This window comes from Sardina pilchardus, chromosome 6, assembly GCF_963854185.1.
Source record: "Sardina pilchardus chromosome 6, fSarPil1.1, whole genome shotgun sequence".
Lineage (NCBI taxonomy): Eukaryota > Metazoa > Chordata > Actinopteri > Clupeiformes > Clupeidae > Sardina > Sardina pilchardus.
Window position 1 is genome coordinate 3,157,521 of NC_084999.1, and position 17,500 is coordinate 3,175,020.

Sequence of the window (17,500 nt, forward strand, 5' to 3'; positions counted from 1 at the left end):
ACACACACACACACACACACACACACACACACACACACACACACACACACACACACACACACACCACTGCTGAAGGGGACCATGAAGGAGACGCTCAGGTGGGACACACACACACACACACACACAAACACACACACACACACACACACCACTGCTGAAGGGGACCATGAAGGAGACGCTCAGGTGGGACCACACACACACACACACACACACACACACACACACACACACACACACACACCACTGCTGAAGGGGACCATGAAGGAGACGCTCAGGTGGGACCACACACACACACACACACACACACACACACACACACACACACACACACACACCACTGCTGAAGGGGACCATGAAGGAGACGCTCAGGTGGGACCACACACACACACACACACACACACACACACACACACACACGCACACACGCACGCACACATGCACACACACACACACACACACACACACTCACACACACACACACACACACACACACACACACACACACACACACACACACACACACACACACACATTCAGATTACCACACACTCACACACACTTTCTCTCTCACACACACATATACACACACACACATTCAGATTACCACACACCAAAGCCCAAGCGTGGACTTCTCCTGTGATATGAATATTGAGTGATGGTTGTGGATCCCTCCCTCCCACAGATTGTACCCGGTGGGGATCACCGTACAGAGGTACCCCATCCGAGACATCGTGCTCCAGAACTTCCACATACCCGCTGAGGTGAGGTGGGCTTAACTCCCCTGTGTCTCCTCATTTCACTCTTCACTACTCTCAATCTCCCACTCTTTTGCTCTCTCTCTCTCTCTCTCTCTCTCTTTCCTACTCTTTGTCTGTCTCTTTCTTTTTCTCACTCGGTTTCTGTCTCTCTCGTTTTCTCTGGCTCTCTCGCTCTGTCCCCAATCTCCTTCTCATTCTCTCTTACGCTGTGACTTTCCCTCTTCCTATCTCACTTATTCTCTTCCCCTCTCTTTTACTCTCTCTCTCTCTGTCTCTCTCATCCTTTGTCTTTTCTCTTTCCCCCTCTCTCCTCCTCAGATGCTCTCTGTATCCCTCCATCTCTCATTGTCTACTTCCTATGCAGCCATTTGCTCTAAATCCCTCGTCTCCCTCCTCTGACCTTTCTCTGACCTCTGGAAAGGTCACTCTTTGGCGGAGGACTGGAATCGATTGTTTAGTTACATTTTGGCTCCATGGGAAATGATCACATCACAGCTATGTGTGGAGAATGAGCTCTCGTTTGCCTCTGCCGTTAAAAAGGGCACTTCCGTGTGATGTCATTAACTGTTTTATGAGTCTGTCCTCACGATGCTCTCTCTGCTGTCTTAACCACTGATCATTATCCTCTCTTTCTCTCTCTCTCTCTCTCTCTATCTCTCTCTCTCTCCAAGTCTCTTTCCTCAGCCGCCATTATCGATATTTCATATGAATATTTGACTACCCATGTGATATCTAACTTCTGTATAAACTTCACTAAAAGTGGAGCTCAGCGCTACATTTGCTAAATATCTGCCATGCTCTCTTTATCTCCAACACCCACCCTGCCCCGCCCCGCCCCGCCCCACCCCTGCTACCTGCCTCTGCCTCAGACTCTGGTCCAGGTGTGTCTGTACCCTTTAGGCCGCAGTTCTGCAGTGTTCTCTGATCCCGCGCGCTTTGAGCCGGCGCGCTGGGGGGCCGCGGAGGCAGGCGGGGGCCAGGAGAAGGAGAAGGAGAAGGAGAAGGCCGGGTTCCGCTCGCTGGCGTTCGGGTTCGGGGCGCGCCAGTGTGTGGGCCGCAGGATCGCCGAGAACGAAATCCAGCTGCTTCTGGCACACGTGAGCCAACACACACACCGTTAACAACGTCCTCACAGCCTCCTATACACACACCATTAACAACGTCCTCACAGCCTCCTACACACACCGTTAACAACGTCCTCACAGCCTCCTATACACACACCGTTAACAACGTCCTTACAGCCTCCTATACACACACACCATTAACAACGTCCTTACAGCCTCCTACACACACCATTAACAACGTCCTTACAGCCTCCTATACACACACCATTAACAACGTCCTCACAGCCTCCTATACACACACACCGTTAACAACGTCCTCACAGCCTCCTATACACACACCGTTAACAAAGTCCTTACAGCCTCCTATACACACACCGTTAACAACGTCCTCACAGCCTCCTACACACACCATTAACAACGTCCTTACAGCCTCCTATACACACACCATTAACAACGTCCTTACAGCCTCCTATACACACACCGTTAACAACGTCCTCACAGCCTCCTATACACACACCGTTAACAACGTCCTCACAGCCTCCTATACACACACCGTTAACAACGTCCTTACAGCCTCCTATACACACACCGTTAACAACGTCCTTACAGCCTCCTATACACACACACACCGTTAACAACGTCCTTACAGCCTCCTATACACACACACCGTTAACAACGTCCTTACAGCCTCCTATACACACACACCATTAACAACGTCCTTACAGCCTCCTATACACACACACACCGTTAACAACGTCCTTACAGCCTCCTATACACACACACACCATTAACAACGTCCTCACAGCCTCCTATACACACCATTAACAACGTCCTTACAGCCTCCTATACACACACCATTAACAACGTCCTTACAGCCTCCTATACACACACCGTTAACAACGTTCTCACAGCCTCCTATACACACACCGTTAACAACGTCCTTACAGCCTCCTACACACACACCGTTAACAACGTCCTTACAGCCTCCTATACACACCATTAACGTCCTTACAGCCTCCTACACACACACCATTAACAACGTCCTTACAGCCTCCTATACACACACCGTTAACAACGTCCTTACAGCCTCCTACACACACACCGTTAACAACGTCCTTACAGCCTCCTATACACACACCATTAACGTCCTTACAGCCTCCTACACACACACCATTAACAACGTCCTTACAGCCTCCTATACACACACCATTATCAACGTCCTTACAGCCTCCTACACACTGTTAAGAACGTTCTCACAGCCTCCTATACACACACCGTTAACAACATCCTCACAGCCTCCTACACACACACCGTTAACAACATCCTTACAGCCTCCTATACACACACCGTTAACAACGTCCTTACAGCCTCCTACACACACACCATTAACAACGTCCTTACAGCCTCCTATACACACACCATTAACAACGTCCTTACAGCCTCCTATACACACACCATTAACAACGTCCTTACAGCCTCCTATACACACACCATTAACAGCCTCCTCACAGCCTCTTATACACACACACCGTTAACAGCCTCCTCACAGCCTCTTATACACATGACATTCTCTACCCTAACATCCTCACAGCCTCCTATACATATGGAGCACTATAGGGCTCAATGTCTTGCCCAAGGACACTTCAACATACTTCAACATATATATATATATATATATATAGTATATATATAAAACGATATACTAAATTGTACACACAATCTACAATACACAAAGCTATCTTGCAATGACACCTCCGGGGATCCGTAGACAAGAACAGAGAGGATGAGAGAAGAGAGGAAGAGGACAGAAAAAAGGAAGAACGTTCCAACATTTCATCATCAATCCAATTCATGGGTTTCATCAGGTCCCTTTCCACAGGTGTATCAAATCAAGCACCTAGATTATGAATGCAGACTGCGTGGTGCTTGATTAACCCACCTGTGGAAAGGGACCTGATGAACCCCATGAATAGCATACCTGTCAGTACTGTCTCCCTTCCTCCTGCCTGTCATCCATCTCTGTCTCCTTCTGTCTTTGGTTCCCCCTCACCCCTCTTCGTCCACTACTGTGTCCCTGTCCATCTCACCCCTCTTTGTCCACTACTGTGTCCCTGTCCATCTCACCCCTCTTTGTCCACTGCTGTGTCCCTCTGCTGTCGGTGTCCCTGTCCATCTCTCTGAGTCCTAATCTCTTCTCTGTCTCTGTCCACTTCTCTCCCGTCTCTCCAGATCCTGCTGAACTTCCACCTGAGTGTGTCGTGCACAGATGATCTGAGCACAAAATACACACTAATCCTGCAGCCTGAGAGATCGCCCAGCATCACCTTCAGTACTCTCTAAGAATATGTGTGTGTCGCACACACACACACACACACACACACACAATTTCATCTGAAAAGTCACCCAACTGCACCAGAGTTTTGCTTGTGTCTTGCTCGTGCATCTTAGCCTCTCTAAAACAGATGTTGTATGTTACCCTACGATGATCAAGCACCAAACCCACATACTCACTGACAGAAATATCAGTCAAGTACTAAAAAGTCATTACACACTATATTGGCAAAAGTATTCGCTCACCTGTCTTGACACATATATGGCCACTTCCTGTTCCAACATGATTGTGCACCAGTGCACAAAGCAAGGTCCATAAAGGCATGGATGACAGAGTTTGGTGTGGATGAACTTGACTGGCCTGCATAAAGTCCTGACCTCAACCCAATAGAACACCTTTGGGATGAATTAGGATGGATATTGAGAGCAAATCGCCGTGTCCAAAATCTGTGCGTGACCTCACAAATGCGCTTTTGAAAGAATGGTCAAAAATCTCAGAAACACACTCCTAAACCTTGTGGAAAGTCTTCCCAGAAGCGTTGAAGCTGTTATAGCTGTAAAGGGTGGACTGAGGTCATCATAAACCCTATAGATTAAGGATGGGATGTGACCTAAATTCATATGTGAGTCAAGGCAGGTGAGCGAATACTTTTGGCAATATAGTTACTGTTTACTGTAGATTCACATGAGCATGTTGTATTATTAATTGTTATTGTACCCAATCAATGTCAAGCAAGAGATTTGATTTTGACTTCAAGAGGATACTGTAAAATCCATACAAGAGTTAATCAACAAAAGCCCCTTTGAAAGCAATGTGTCAATGCCTTTGTTCAACACTTTCTAATTATGGGATAAACACCTTTCATACTGTTGAAATGGCTATAATAAACTTGAACTTGAAAGTCCACATTTCAAGTAGTTGTTCTTAATCACATAGGCCGACTACAGGGGTTGGCAGTTAACTTTGGCCATGGACCAGTAATGTTCTTAGCCAACAGATGATGGACCAGAGTATGTACTGTAGTAGGCCTTTAATAGGCTTGTCGATATAAACGCTGCTCCAGTGCATAGCTTATGTCTACACACAGCTAGACGGAGAAGGAATGAAAATAACTCATGAAAATAAATCATGGATGGTCTTCTTGATTCATGAACTGCTCTTAATGCTCGTAAAGAATTCTGTTGTATCTCCCCTTTCTTGTGAATAATTCTGGCAATAATAGACTGTTTCTTATTAGTTACTATTGACCAGATCTTACTACATTCTTAAGAACTTGGTTGAACAACCACCATGTCCATGACATTCAACGCTACAGTAATGTGTGGTTTTGCCAACAAGAAATATTAACGTGCAGAGTGAAATTAGGAGTTAGCTGGCAGAAAAGGTCTTAGCCTATAAACAGGAACGCTGACAGCGAGAGCTCAAAGAGGAATGGGAGGAAAAGGTTGCGTTCGTCTTGAAGGGAAGCTACACCAGGCGCGTAATTGTAGCGTAAAATCAATTTTAGAAGACTGGTCTAATTTTTTTCGAATGTACGCGGCGGGTGTAGCTACTTCCATTGATTAGCCTACAGTAAAAGCTATGTGTTACCGCAGACGCAACGAGAACTGAGAAGAATTGGCAACTTGAATGTGACCTATCCACTCGACGGAGGCACGAGAGCGCAAACTTTGATTGCTGGCAGAGGACTGCACAGAGCAGCAGGATTCTAGTGCGTTCCGTTGTTTTATTTAAGCAGCCGCGGTCTGATTTTGTTTACATATAGACTATTTGTAAATTATATTCGAAGATAAAAATCGAACTACTAGAATAATGCAGCGGGCCAAATAGAGTAATAGGCTTGCTGGCCTAGGGCTTTAATCAGGTGTAGGATATTTCGCGCCCATTGTCCGGAAGATGGCGCAAAACATTGAAGTAAAGTTTACTATTACCTCACGACATCTTGGCTTTTCCGAACATAATAGTCTCATTTTAGAGACGCCTTGCCTTGGTTCATTGTCACTGTCTTAAGGAGTCATCAGGTAGGTTGGTATATATATATTTCAATATAAATATATATTTTTAAATCTCTGCTTAACATATCTGACACGACTTACTACTGGGCTGTTCTGGGGTGACATACAGTTGGCTAAAGAGGTTGGATGCCGGCCAGCTCTGGTGTTAATTCCAAAGTAAAGTTGGGCTTCGCTGGGAAACTTATTGTACAAAATGTCCAAACTTGTCTGACACCAAAGCTGTATCGTATAATGTTGTTGGCGACTTGTATGGGGAGAGTTGGTCCAGTATAGTAGGTTGTTTTAATTTGAAATGATTGGTTGTTCACCTAAAATAAATAGTTTATTCCGTTTTGCAAGCCTACTTCTAAATCGATACCAATGATGATTATCTTTGAGTTAAGCAGGCTACACTGTGTGTCTGTTATCTCTGTTGTATTATTAGACTGGAACACGTTCGTCTGGCCTCTATCCAAGTCTCTGTGCAGTTTTTGGAGGGTATGTTGCAGAATAGGGTTGCAACTTGGAATACAAAGTACTGTAGGTTAGAGACATCAGTGGGCGCTGTTACTAGGCTATGGCTGCAAGCGCGCCTCGGCACAAAGGTTACTTGTGGCTAATGATTTACGACCCGTGTTAATAGCAAGCTACTCGAGCCAATGACAGAGAAAATAAAATATCAGGTTACGTGATGCACCACTTAACTACCTGGATATCCAGTGCAGCTCCCCTTTCTCAGTTTCCACACAATGCTATGATTGTGTGTGTGTGTGTGTGTGTGTTGATGTGGCTGAGTCCCTGTTTCATCTGAACGTTCATCTACATTTCCTAGAAAGATCATATCAGAGGCTCCACTCCATTCAGGTGAAGGGTGGGCTAACTCAGCTACTCCAAAGCTTTAGACCACAGACTGGTCTTGAAAGGCAGGCTGAACTTCTTCATCAGATGCTTATTCTATGGATGTGTTTGATTGGCCAACACTTCAACCGCAAAAGACAGACTTTAAAGGTGCTCATCAGTCAGTCCGTATACAACCAAGAAGAGCATGCCATCAGTGTGGAGTCATCCCTATGTTCCCCGGGTCCTATATTCCCTGTTTTTCCCAAAAGGTTCCTATGTTCCCCGGGTCCTACTGTATATTCCCTGTTTTTCCCAAAAGGTTCCTATGTTCCCCGGGTCCTACTGTATATTCCCTTTTTTCCCCCAAAAGGTTCCGATCTTCCCCAAAAGGTTCCTATGTTCCCCGAACGCAATACATACATAGCCTATGTATTTGGGAAAAGTGGGGGACAAGAGATTTTTTTTTTTTTTTTTTTTTAAAGTCCGTTCTCCTGTCCCATACAAAGTGGGGAACATAGGACCCGGGGAGCATAGGCACGCTCCCATCAGTGCCTGCCTACCTGACAAAAAATATTGACCAGAATTGACCAAGAAAGGTCAACACAACGGCTGTTGTTAACTTTAGCAGGTCCAAAGGTATATGTGTGTCTGTTTTTAGCTGGTGATGAGAGCCCCTTTCCCTGGTTAGTTCAGAGACACGAGTTAAAGTGAGTTCAGGTGAAGAGAGGTGTGTGTGTGTGTGTGTGTGTGTGTGTATGCGGGGGAGGGGGGGGCTGTTACAGAGGGGAATGAATGAAAGGTCCGAGGCACAGATCGAACACAAGCTGGAAAAAAAGAGAAGAAAAAAGCGATAGGCAGGTGAACAGACTCAGAGCGCTGAGATTAGCGTTAGCGTGTGGGTCGATACTGAGCCGCAGCAGCACAGAGCACTGCAGGGAGTCCCAGCCCAGCACCACAGCAGTCAACTCGCATTAACTCACGCACAGCAAGTCAGCATGGAGGGTGAGTCTGGCACAGGGAGTTTACCTCACACCCTCAACTCCTGCAAAACTTTTAATCACTTTTAAAAGAGCTTTCATCTTTATGCTACTGTAGTAGTGTTTCATTTGCTGTGCCTATGGGGACACAAACTAAATATTTGAAGACAGGTCTGAATAACCCATCCGTTATCACATTATGTCATATATTATATTATATTATATTATATTATATGAAGATGTGTAATGGGGCAAAGCCAGTGTCTGATATTGTATAAACCCTACTGCTGCTGGAAGAGGAAGAGGTGAACTTCTAACTATTGTTTTACATCTTTGTGAACTTTCCCGTATTTGAGTTTTTATGGAGAAGCAAGTGATGCATGTGTTTGAGAGCATAGCGTAGAGACAATGCAAGTGTGTCACTGGTCAGGAATTGCACGGAGACGTCACCTTTTAGATTTCAGCACTTTGCAGCTCAGTTACATCACATGTGGACTTGACATATGAATAGACAAAATGGTCAAAGCAACAGTTCCAGGAGTGACTCATCACATGTCATTTCTCTCACTTATTGTATTATTTCAGTCCAGACTTTTAGCTGCTGTATTTGACTCTTTTGTTTGAGCGATCATACAGAGACCACTGACTGTCCTCTTCCACTCTTGCACGTTTAATTTCTATTTCTGTGTGATTGATTGAAAATGACGTAAAACACATGCAACAAACCATCTGAAGGACAATCACATGTGCAATTATGCCTTCCATTTTTCATTTGCTTTGGTTGAGGTGCTGTCCAGTTGGTGTGGTATTTCTGCTGGGTGTATTCAGAGATAGAGTAGGGGAATAGATCGCTAGATCTGACCTATTCAGACGGTCAAGTGTCTTACTCATTCCTGGGGCTTGGTTGAGCTTGTCTGATCTCTCCTAGAGAGAGACTGGCTGATGCCAAATAGGGGGATGGCTTGTTGGCCTTCATCTGTTCTTGGGTTGATTTCTAGTAGGCTACACATGACCAAATGTATTAGGTTTAATGTGACTCACAAAAAGAGGCCAAAACTCTGCAAGTCTCTGCAAGCTCTTGCGATGGGTTATTCCGTGTCAGGTCAGACAAGGTTGTTGCTGCACAAGCTCAGATTTTGTTATTAATATAATGGAAAGTAGAATTCACAAGCAGCCCAAACTTTGTAGGGTGGAAGACAAACATGTTCTCAGTATGACTGAACTGACCTCCAAGATAAGGCGTTTATGAGTCTAGCAGTTATTTGAAAGCAAAAGGGTGGAAAAGTGCATGAAAGCATTCTAATTTAGCAAAAATGTTAAGTTGTCTTAGTAATGTCTTAGTTTTGGGACCTAAATATTAGGTGGACAAACTTTGAGCAAATTCTGAGATAGTTCAGCAACCATTTTCCTGAATTTCGTCTGATTTCCTACGGAATGACTAACCTGTGGCCTTCACCCACTGTGACTCTGGATATACTGTATTGTAAGTGAACGCTATGCTCAAAGGTTGAACTTTTGTACACATACATATCTACAGACACATTCTTTACCTGGCCACACCCTTAGATACACATTCACTGAGTCAGATTATTCCATACATTGATCTCTCTCTCTCTCTCTCTCTCTCTCTCTCTCTCTCTCTCTCTCTCTTTCTCTCTCTCTCTCTCTCTCTCTCTCTGCCATGTCTGTAGAGATCAGAATATTCCATACGCTGATCTCTCTCTCTCTCTCTCTCTCAAATTCAAATTCAAATTCAAAGGAGCTTTATTGGCATGACTCAAATAAGCAGTGTTGCCAAAGCTGACATATTACAAAACAAACAGATACAATATCTGTTTGGGGTGGAGTGAAAACAAATGAAACTTATAGGAACTATTCTTAAAATAGGTAAATTAAACTCTCTCTCTCTCCCTCATTCTCCCTCTATCTCTCTCTCTCTCTCTCTCTCTCTCTACCACGTCTGTAGAGATCAGACTATTCCATACGCTGATCTCTCTCTCTCTCTCTCTCTCTCTCTCTCTCTCTCTCTCTCTCTCTCTCTCTCTCTCTCTCTGCCACGTCTGTATCAGCGCAGCAGTACTGTTGCAGTCAGGTCATGAGCAGGCGCCTGCTCTGCTGATTGGCAGTCTTGTGGGATCCGAGAGGGACCTTGGCGTAGTAATTGTGTGTTTGGACACGCTCATGCTTTGGTGTTTTGGGTGTCAAGAGCTAAGAGCCAACACTAAGCAGCAGGCTGGCTAACTTGACAAAGGCATCCGTCGTGCTCGTCAATTTGTCTTGTAATCCACAAGCTGCGGTGCACATTGGTCACGCGTAGACCCCACTCTGCTGGTTGCTCTTGGATGTAATGTATGTAGAAGGTGGTTGGTATGCACAGTATGGATGTTCAGTATATGGATGAAAGTGTATTGTTCTTCTATACACACAGTGTGTACACACACACACACACACACACACACACACAGTACACACACACACACACACACACACACACACACACACACACACACACACACACACAGTACACACACACACAGTACACAGACACAAAGTACACACACACAAAGTACACACACACACACACAAAGTACACACACACACACACACACACTTGGCCTCAGGTGAGTGTATCTCATTTGCCTCTCTACCACTCTCTGTCTTCACTCTCTATCCCTCTCCCTCCTCTCACTTTCTCTCTCTCACTTGTTCTCTCTTTCTCTCTCTCTCTCTGTCTCTATCCCTCTATCCCTCTCTCCTCCTCCCTTCTCTCTCCTTCTCCCTAGACTGCCATTGAGGGCATCACTCACTCAATACACCCACATAAGAGCTACCCCTTCCAGACACTGCCCAGATACACTGATCCATAAAGATACTAATCTCTCTCTCTCACACACACACACACACACACACACACACACACACACACACACACACACACACACGTGTGTGTCTTCTCTGCACACCCTGTGTCCTGACCTATTTCTGGCATGTTGCACCAAAAGCCACGTGTCCCTCTCAGCGATGGATTCCTGACACTTACAGATGCCACAGGGTGGATGTGAGATGCACAGTATACATACGTGGACAGTGTCACAAGGACGTGAGATGCACAGTATACATACGTGGATAGTGTCACAAGGACGTGAGATGCACAGTATACATACGTGGACAGTGTCACAATCAGGGTGGACGTGAGATGCACAGTATACATACGTGGGTAGTGTCACAAGGACGTGAGATGCACAGTATACATACGTGGACAGTGTCACAATCAGGGGGGACGTGAGATTCACAGTATACATACAGTACGTGGATAGTTTCACTATCAGGGCGGACGTGAGATGCGCAGTATACATACAGTACGTGAGATGCACAGTATACATACAGTACGTGAGATGCGCAGTATATATACAGTACGTGAGATGCGCAGTATATATACAGTACGTGAGATGCGCAGTATACATACAGTACGTGAGATGCACAGTATACAGTACATACAGTACGTGAGATGCGCAGTATACAGTACATACAGTACGTGAGATGCACAGTATATATACAGTACGTGAGATGCGCAGTATACAGTACATACAGTACGTGAGATGCGCAGTATACAGTACATACAGTACGTGAGATGCACAGTATATATACAGTACGTGAGATGCGCAGTATACAGTACATACAGTACGTGAGATGCGCAGTATGCATACAGTACATGGATAGTTTCACTATCAAGGTGAGCGCTTTGTTTCAGGAGGCCTAAAAATGAACCCCTCTTGAAATATCCTTGTTTTTGGGCTTTTTTGGTTTAATCTATCTGTTGAAGGAAAACAAAACATGTTTCATGGCAATTGGTCACTGACAATTCATTGATAGTATATAGGCCTGCTACAGTAGGCTTCCAATGAGTCTTGGAGAAGTACTGTACGCTTTCATCATCAGCACGGTTATATATTGCATACAGTATTTGTTGTGTTTGTTATTGTTTCTTGGGGTAACATACAGTAGATAGTCCTGACTTACTGTGGTCTTTAAAGATCCAGTGGCATTTATGGCGAAGAGTAGGGGCTCCCCGTGTCCTGGCTAAATTCCCAATCCGGCTCACTCCGGCTGCCCTCTAATCATCCCCCACTGTGATTGGCCCATTCATTCCCTCACTCTCCACCTCCGGCTGTGCGTGTGTGTGTGTGTGTGTGTGTGTGTGTGTGTGTGTGTGTGTGCGTGCGTGCGTGCACGTGTGTGTTTGTGCGTGCGTGTGTGCATGCATCACCCAGGTGGGTGCTACACATTGGTGGTGGTCAGTGAGGTCATGTGTTTGTGTGTGTGTGTGTGTGTGTGTGTGTGTGTGTGTGTGTGTGTGTTTGCATGCGTGCATCACCCAGGTAGGTCCTACACTTTGGTGATGGTCATTTGAGTTCTGCCTTCATTGTGAAGTGCTTTGAGTGTCAAGAAAAGTGCTGTACAAATGTAACATGTTGTTAACTAGTTAACTAGTTAACTTTGATAAGAAGTTATCCAACATAATCACATACTGAGGTATGCAGAAACTCTCTCTCTCTCTCTCTGCCATCTGTCAATGGGTGTGTGTCAGTGTGGTGCTTTCCTCTGGGAAAAGTGCTCCCGCAGGGCCTGGTTTGTTTCTATGACAACACTATCTTGACAGCGTATCAGCAGCAGCGTAGTTTGAGAAGCTGGCGTGGCCTTTTGTGCCCAAAGACTTTACAGGGCGAGATGAAGAGACAGACGAAGAGACAGCAGAGTCTGCTGCAACAGGAGGAGACGTGGAGCTAGAAGTGCTCGGAGAATCCTCGCAAAGCACAACAGGAGCATTCTGATAGAGATGACGGGGCTTTGTTTGTGCAGCGATATCTCTCAACGTCTGGCGGCGTGGACTCTCCATTCAGTAGGAATGACTGAATGAAGACACTGGCTAAGAAAAAAAAGCACTATATTAAGACACATTTCTTATCCCTTTCTTTCATTTTTCTGTTTCATTTTATATCTCTCTCTCCCATCTCTCTCTCTATATCTCTACTCTCTCTCTCTCTCTGTCTCTCTCTCACTCCCATGGACGCCTGTGTCAGCACAACAAACTGAATGCCTCCAGCTGAAGTTTAGTGATAAATGCTGCCCGCTTTCATTGTGCACTGAATGCAATTAACATGCTCACAGAATGGTGCAAAACTGAGATAACGATCACTTGATTGATGAAAAACACTGAGACTTCATATTCACCCAGTAATGGAGTCATTGTTAGACTTCACACTTGGCTTGCGCAGGACAATAACGGAGTTATTGCTGTCGTTCATTCCTTTTTTTTCTTTTTCTTTGACTAATTCTTTTTCTAATTCATTCCTCTTGTGGGGGGCGCTGTGGCGCAGCAGGCTACAGCGCCCGTACCATTTACGGGTCCAAGTGCCCACGGGGACCCAGGTTAGAATCCGGCCTGCGGTCATATCCCAATCCCACCCCATCTCTCTCTCCCACTTGTTTCCTGTCTACCACTTCACTGTCCTGTACTAATAAAGCAAAAAGCCCAAAAAAAAATTCATTCCTCTTGTCCGTGCAGGCCGGTCTGGACACTCTCTGCTGCCTCCGTCTCTGACCGCTCGGATCCGCCGGTACTCGGACGCCATGGCGCTGCCCGACTCCTTCATCCAGAAGCAGCAGCTGGACGCCTCCATGGCCGACACCTTCCTGGAGCACCTGTGCCTGCTGGACATCGACCAGGAGCCAATCATAGCCCGCAACACTAGCATCATCTGCACCATCGGTCAGTAAGCCCGCGCCTCATTGGTTGAGACTCTGATGATTTGGGGCGTTTGGCTTTTTAGTTTTAAAATGGCTGACCCCACTGAGCCAGGCATGCTGGCACCTTTTGCTCTGGACAGCAATGGCCTACAGTACACACAAATGACCAGTGTAAAGTTTTACGGTCAGTGATACACATTGTACATACTGTACTGTAGCACTTACATGTTGGAGTCCCACCAAGTGCACCATCATCGTGCCATCTGTGAACAAGATAACAAGATAACCTGATAGGTGTGCACGTTCTCAGTATAGGCACACCTGGGGTGGGGTGGTAGCGTAGTGGTTACGGAGCTGGGCTAGTGTGCAGTAACAGTGTTGTGTAGTGGTGAAGGAGCTGGGCTAGCGTGCAGTAGCCTGAAAGTTGTCAGTTCAATTCTCAGCTTCCACCGTTGTGCCCTTGAGCAAGGCACTTAACCCCAAGTTGCTCCAGGGACAATGAATCTAATGACAATGTAATCCCTTGTAATATAGTGGACATACAGTATGTGAGTCACTTTGGATGAAAAAAGTGTCGGCTAAATGTAATGTAATGTAATCTGATTGGTGCCCACATTCTCTCACCACTCAGTCTTGGCCCATTTGATTGGCAGATGAGTAAGCTGTGGGGTTGCATAGACTAGCCCTGTCATTCACTGAAACAGTTAATAAGCCAGAAACAGTGTTTTAACTTATTTGGCACAAACCACTCTCACATCCTCAGATGGTTTCTTTGTCCTGCTGTCCTTGGACACCAGTTACAGTATATAGCAGAGCAGAATTGTATCCAAGGGAGAGTAGTTGGAGATCCTTATGCTAATAGGCTTTATAACCTGAGTGGCTGCTGGGTCTCAGTGCTCATATCATTCATGGCTCTGGTGTCTGTGTGCTAGCAGTGGAGGCAGCCGTGCACGGCCTCAGGGTCTGCCCTGTGGGGCACGTTCAGGCTCATCGCCTCTCTCAAGGACATATCAGTGCGCACTTATAATGAGCTACGCTCAATCGCCGAGAACACACAGTTATAATGAGCTACGCCCAAAACTACGCTCAATCGCCGAGAACACACAGTCATAATGAGCTACGCTCAAACATCTCAGATGGTGAGAAGATCTCTGTACAGCCGTTACTGGCATGACATTTTTTTTTGTTTTTTATCTGCTATCTCTTATCTTTTCTTTCACATCTTCTGCTCCCCCTCTCTCTCCAACTCTCACTGTCTGTCTTGCTTTGTTTGTGTCTCTCTTTCTTTCTGTCTCCCTATCACTCTCTGTCTGCCTGTCTCTCTGTCTGTCTCTCTCTTTCTGTCTCTCTCTGTCTGTCTCTCTCTGTCTCTCTCTCTCCCTCTGTCTGTCTCTCTCTCTCCCTCTCTCTCTGTCTGTCTCTGTACCTCGCCCAGGTCCAGCGTCTCGGTCGGTGGTGAAGCTGAAGGAGATGGTGAAGGCCGGCATGAACATCGCTCGCCTCAACTTTTCCCATGGCTCACATGAGGTGCGATCAGACGGTGTCTCCATGCTCACTTGTCAGCACTCGCCTTTTGTCTCCTTGTTTCCTGCTCAGCTGCATTTTCTCACGTCATGTTGGTGTAGCTGTATGTCTTCTGCTCTTGCTGATTAGTAGTTTTACTTCTTCTGTAGTAGCACTTTTTCTGAGGTCATCTAAGGTTAATCTTTCTGTCTGTCTGTCTGTCTGTCTGTCTGTCACTCGGTGTGTCAGTACCACGGCGAGACGATACAGAACATCCGTGAGGCCGTGGAGTCGATGACCACGGACCCCCTCTACTACCGACCCGTGGCCATCGCCTTGGACACCAAGGGCCCAGAGATCCGCACGGGGCTCGTGCGAGGGGTAAGAACAGGAAGTTGCAGGAAGTGACATCACAGGATGAATAACAGCGGGACTACACTGGATGCGCAGCTGAAGTGTTCCGTGCTGCACCAGTTAGTCTCCACTAGAATCAATGGAGCTGGCTACAACTGGCTATATTCCATAGAAACTTCTCTTCTAAAGCTAGTTTTATGCTCTACGAACAGAGCGCTCCAGTTGTGCTCCTGGTGCATCCTGGCTGTAAGAGCCTGTGGCCTGTGTCTCTGCCATGCCACTGTTTCCCTGCTTCTACTGTATCCCCACTAGTAATGGTCAGAATAAGTACACAAAGCAAATTCTCTACAGTATGGGGGGGGGGGGGGGGGGGGTTGTCCAGGGTTGGGGGCTGTGGACTAGTAATGATAAGCCACTGGCTACAGACATGTAAATCTCTGTCCATAGAGGCTGATGGGTGTGTGTGTGTGTGTGTGTGTGTGTGTGTGTGTGTGTGTGTGTGTGTGTTTGAGGGGTGGGGGAGGCTGGAGGGTTTAAGGGTTCTGTGGCTGTTGTCCTGAGCGCTTGGATCAGACTGTTCTTGGCAGCGGGCACAGGCCCTGGCACAGCTTCATGAGTGATGGGGTGGGTGTGCTAGGGGTGGTGTGTGTGTGTGTGTGTGTGTGTGTGTGTGTGTTAGGGGTGGGGTGGTATGGGCAGAACCGCGGTGAGAGGTCAGGTCACTGAACCTGGGGCAGAGGGGGGTGCCATGGGAATCAAAACCCAAAAAAAGAAGGTGAGATGAATATGTCTATGTGTGGATGTGTTTGTGGATGTGTGTGTGTGTGTGTGTGTGTGTGTGTGTGTGTGTGTGTGTGTGTGTGTGTGTGTGTGTGTGTGTGTGTGTGTGTGTGTGTGTGTGTGTGTGTGTGTGTGTGTGTGTGTGTGTATCCTAGCGAGCAGAAGAGGAGGTGGAGCTGGTGCGAGGAGCAACGGTTCGTGTGGTAACCAAGGAAACGGAGCATGACAAGACAGACGGTTCGGTGATCTGGGTAGACTATCCCAGCCTGCCCAAAGTCATCAAGAGGGGAGGGAGGATCTACATTGACGATGGGCTCATCGCTCTCAAAGCACTGGAGATAGGTAACACACACACACACACACACACACACACACAGAGCGAGAGAGAGAGAGAGAGAGAGAGAGTGAGTGGGAGAGAGAGAGAGAGAGAGAGTGTGTGAATGTGAGAGAGAGAGAGAGGTCAAGTTCCTGCTCTTCGCCGATGACCTGGTGCTTCTGTCACCCTCAGAACAGGGATTACAGCGGCTCCTTGATCTCTCACACAGACACATACACACACACACACACACACACACACACACACACACACAGACACATACACACACACACACACACACACACACACACACATACACACACACACACACACACACACTCACCATCCTATACAGCAGCTCCATGATCTGCTGGAGCAGTACTGTTTGGCCTGGGCCCTGGCTGTAAACCCATCAAAGACCTTAATTATGATTTTCCAAAAATAAACATCTCAATTACAATCTGGGGCAAAATGTTTGACAGCATAATCCAGCCTGTTGCGCTATATATGGAAATGAGGTTTGGGGTCCACTCAGTATGCATGAGTACACAAACTAGAATACTTTAAGCTCCAACCAAAGGAGAATGAATCCCTATGTGATCCTAAAGAGAATATGAATTGGCAGAGTGTCTCGTCTCGGTCAAAGATATGAAGCAGTGGCAAATCCTGACAGGCCATTAGACCACGATCTAGCAGAGACAGAGACAGAGACAGGCAGACACAGACAAACCTGGTTGCCAAGAGAACAAAGAATGTGTCAGGCAGAAACGCTTGAGACAAAGGAGCACTTTCTTCTACACTGGGACAAAAAATATGACATTTTAAGACAGACCT

At 46.4% G+C, this 17,500-nt stretch overlaps 2 protein-coding genes across 3 annotated transcripts in view; both read left to right on the forward strand.

Annotated features, from left to right (window-relative positions):
- LOC134082421 (cytochrome P450 11B, mitochondrial) overlaps positions 1–5,058 on the forward strand; it is a 12,344-nt gene extending 7,286 nt beyond the window's left edge. The window contains exons 7-9 of the mRNA XM_062538122.1: positions 683–761; positions 1,628–1,855; positions 4,052–5,058. Coding sequence (XP_062394106.1) covers positions 683–761; positions 1,628–1,855; positions 4,052–4,162 — 418 coding nt within the window. The 3' untranslated portion in view covers positions 4,163–5,058. The remainder of the gene's footprint in view (positions 1–682; positions 762–1,627; positions 1,856–4,051) is intronic.
- Positions 5,059–6,045: 987 nt separating this feature from the next.
- pklr (pyruvate kinase L/R) overlaps positions 6,046–17,500 on the forward strand; it is a 21,114-nt gene continuing 9,659 nt past the window's right edge. The window contains exons 1-5 of one of the 2 annotated variants that reach the window (XM_062538121.1): positions 6,046–6,175; positions 13,532–13,735; positions 15,149–15,240; positions 15,466–15,597; positions 16,506–16,692. In XM_062538121.1, coding sequence (XP_062394105.1) covers positions 13,597–13,735; positions 15,149–15,240; positions 15,466–15,597; positions 16,506–16,692 — 550 coding nt within the window. In that variant the 5' untranslated portion in view covers positions 6,046–6,175; positions 13,532–13,596. Of the gene's footprint in view, positions 6,176–7,764; positions 7,991–13,531; positions 13,736–15,148; positions 15,241–15,465; positions 15,598–16,505; positions 16,693–17,500 lie in introns of those variants that run through there. The other variant, XM_062538120.1, reaches the window with a different exon arrangement.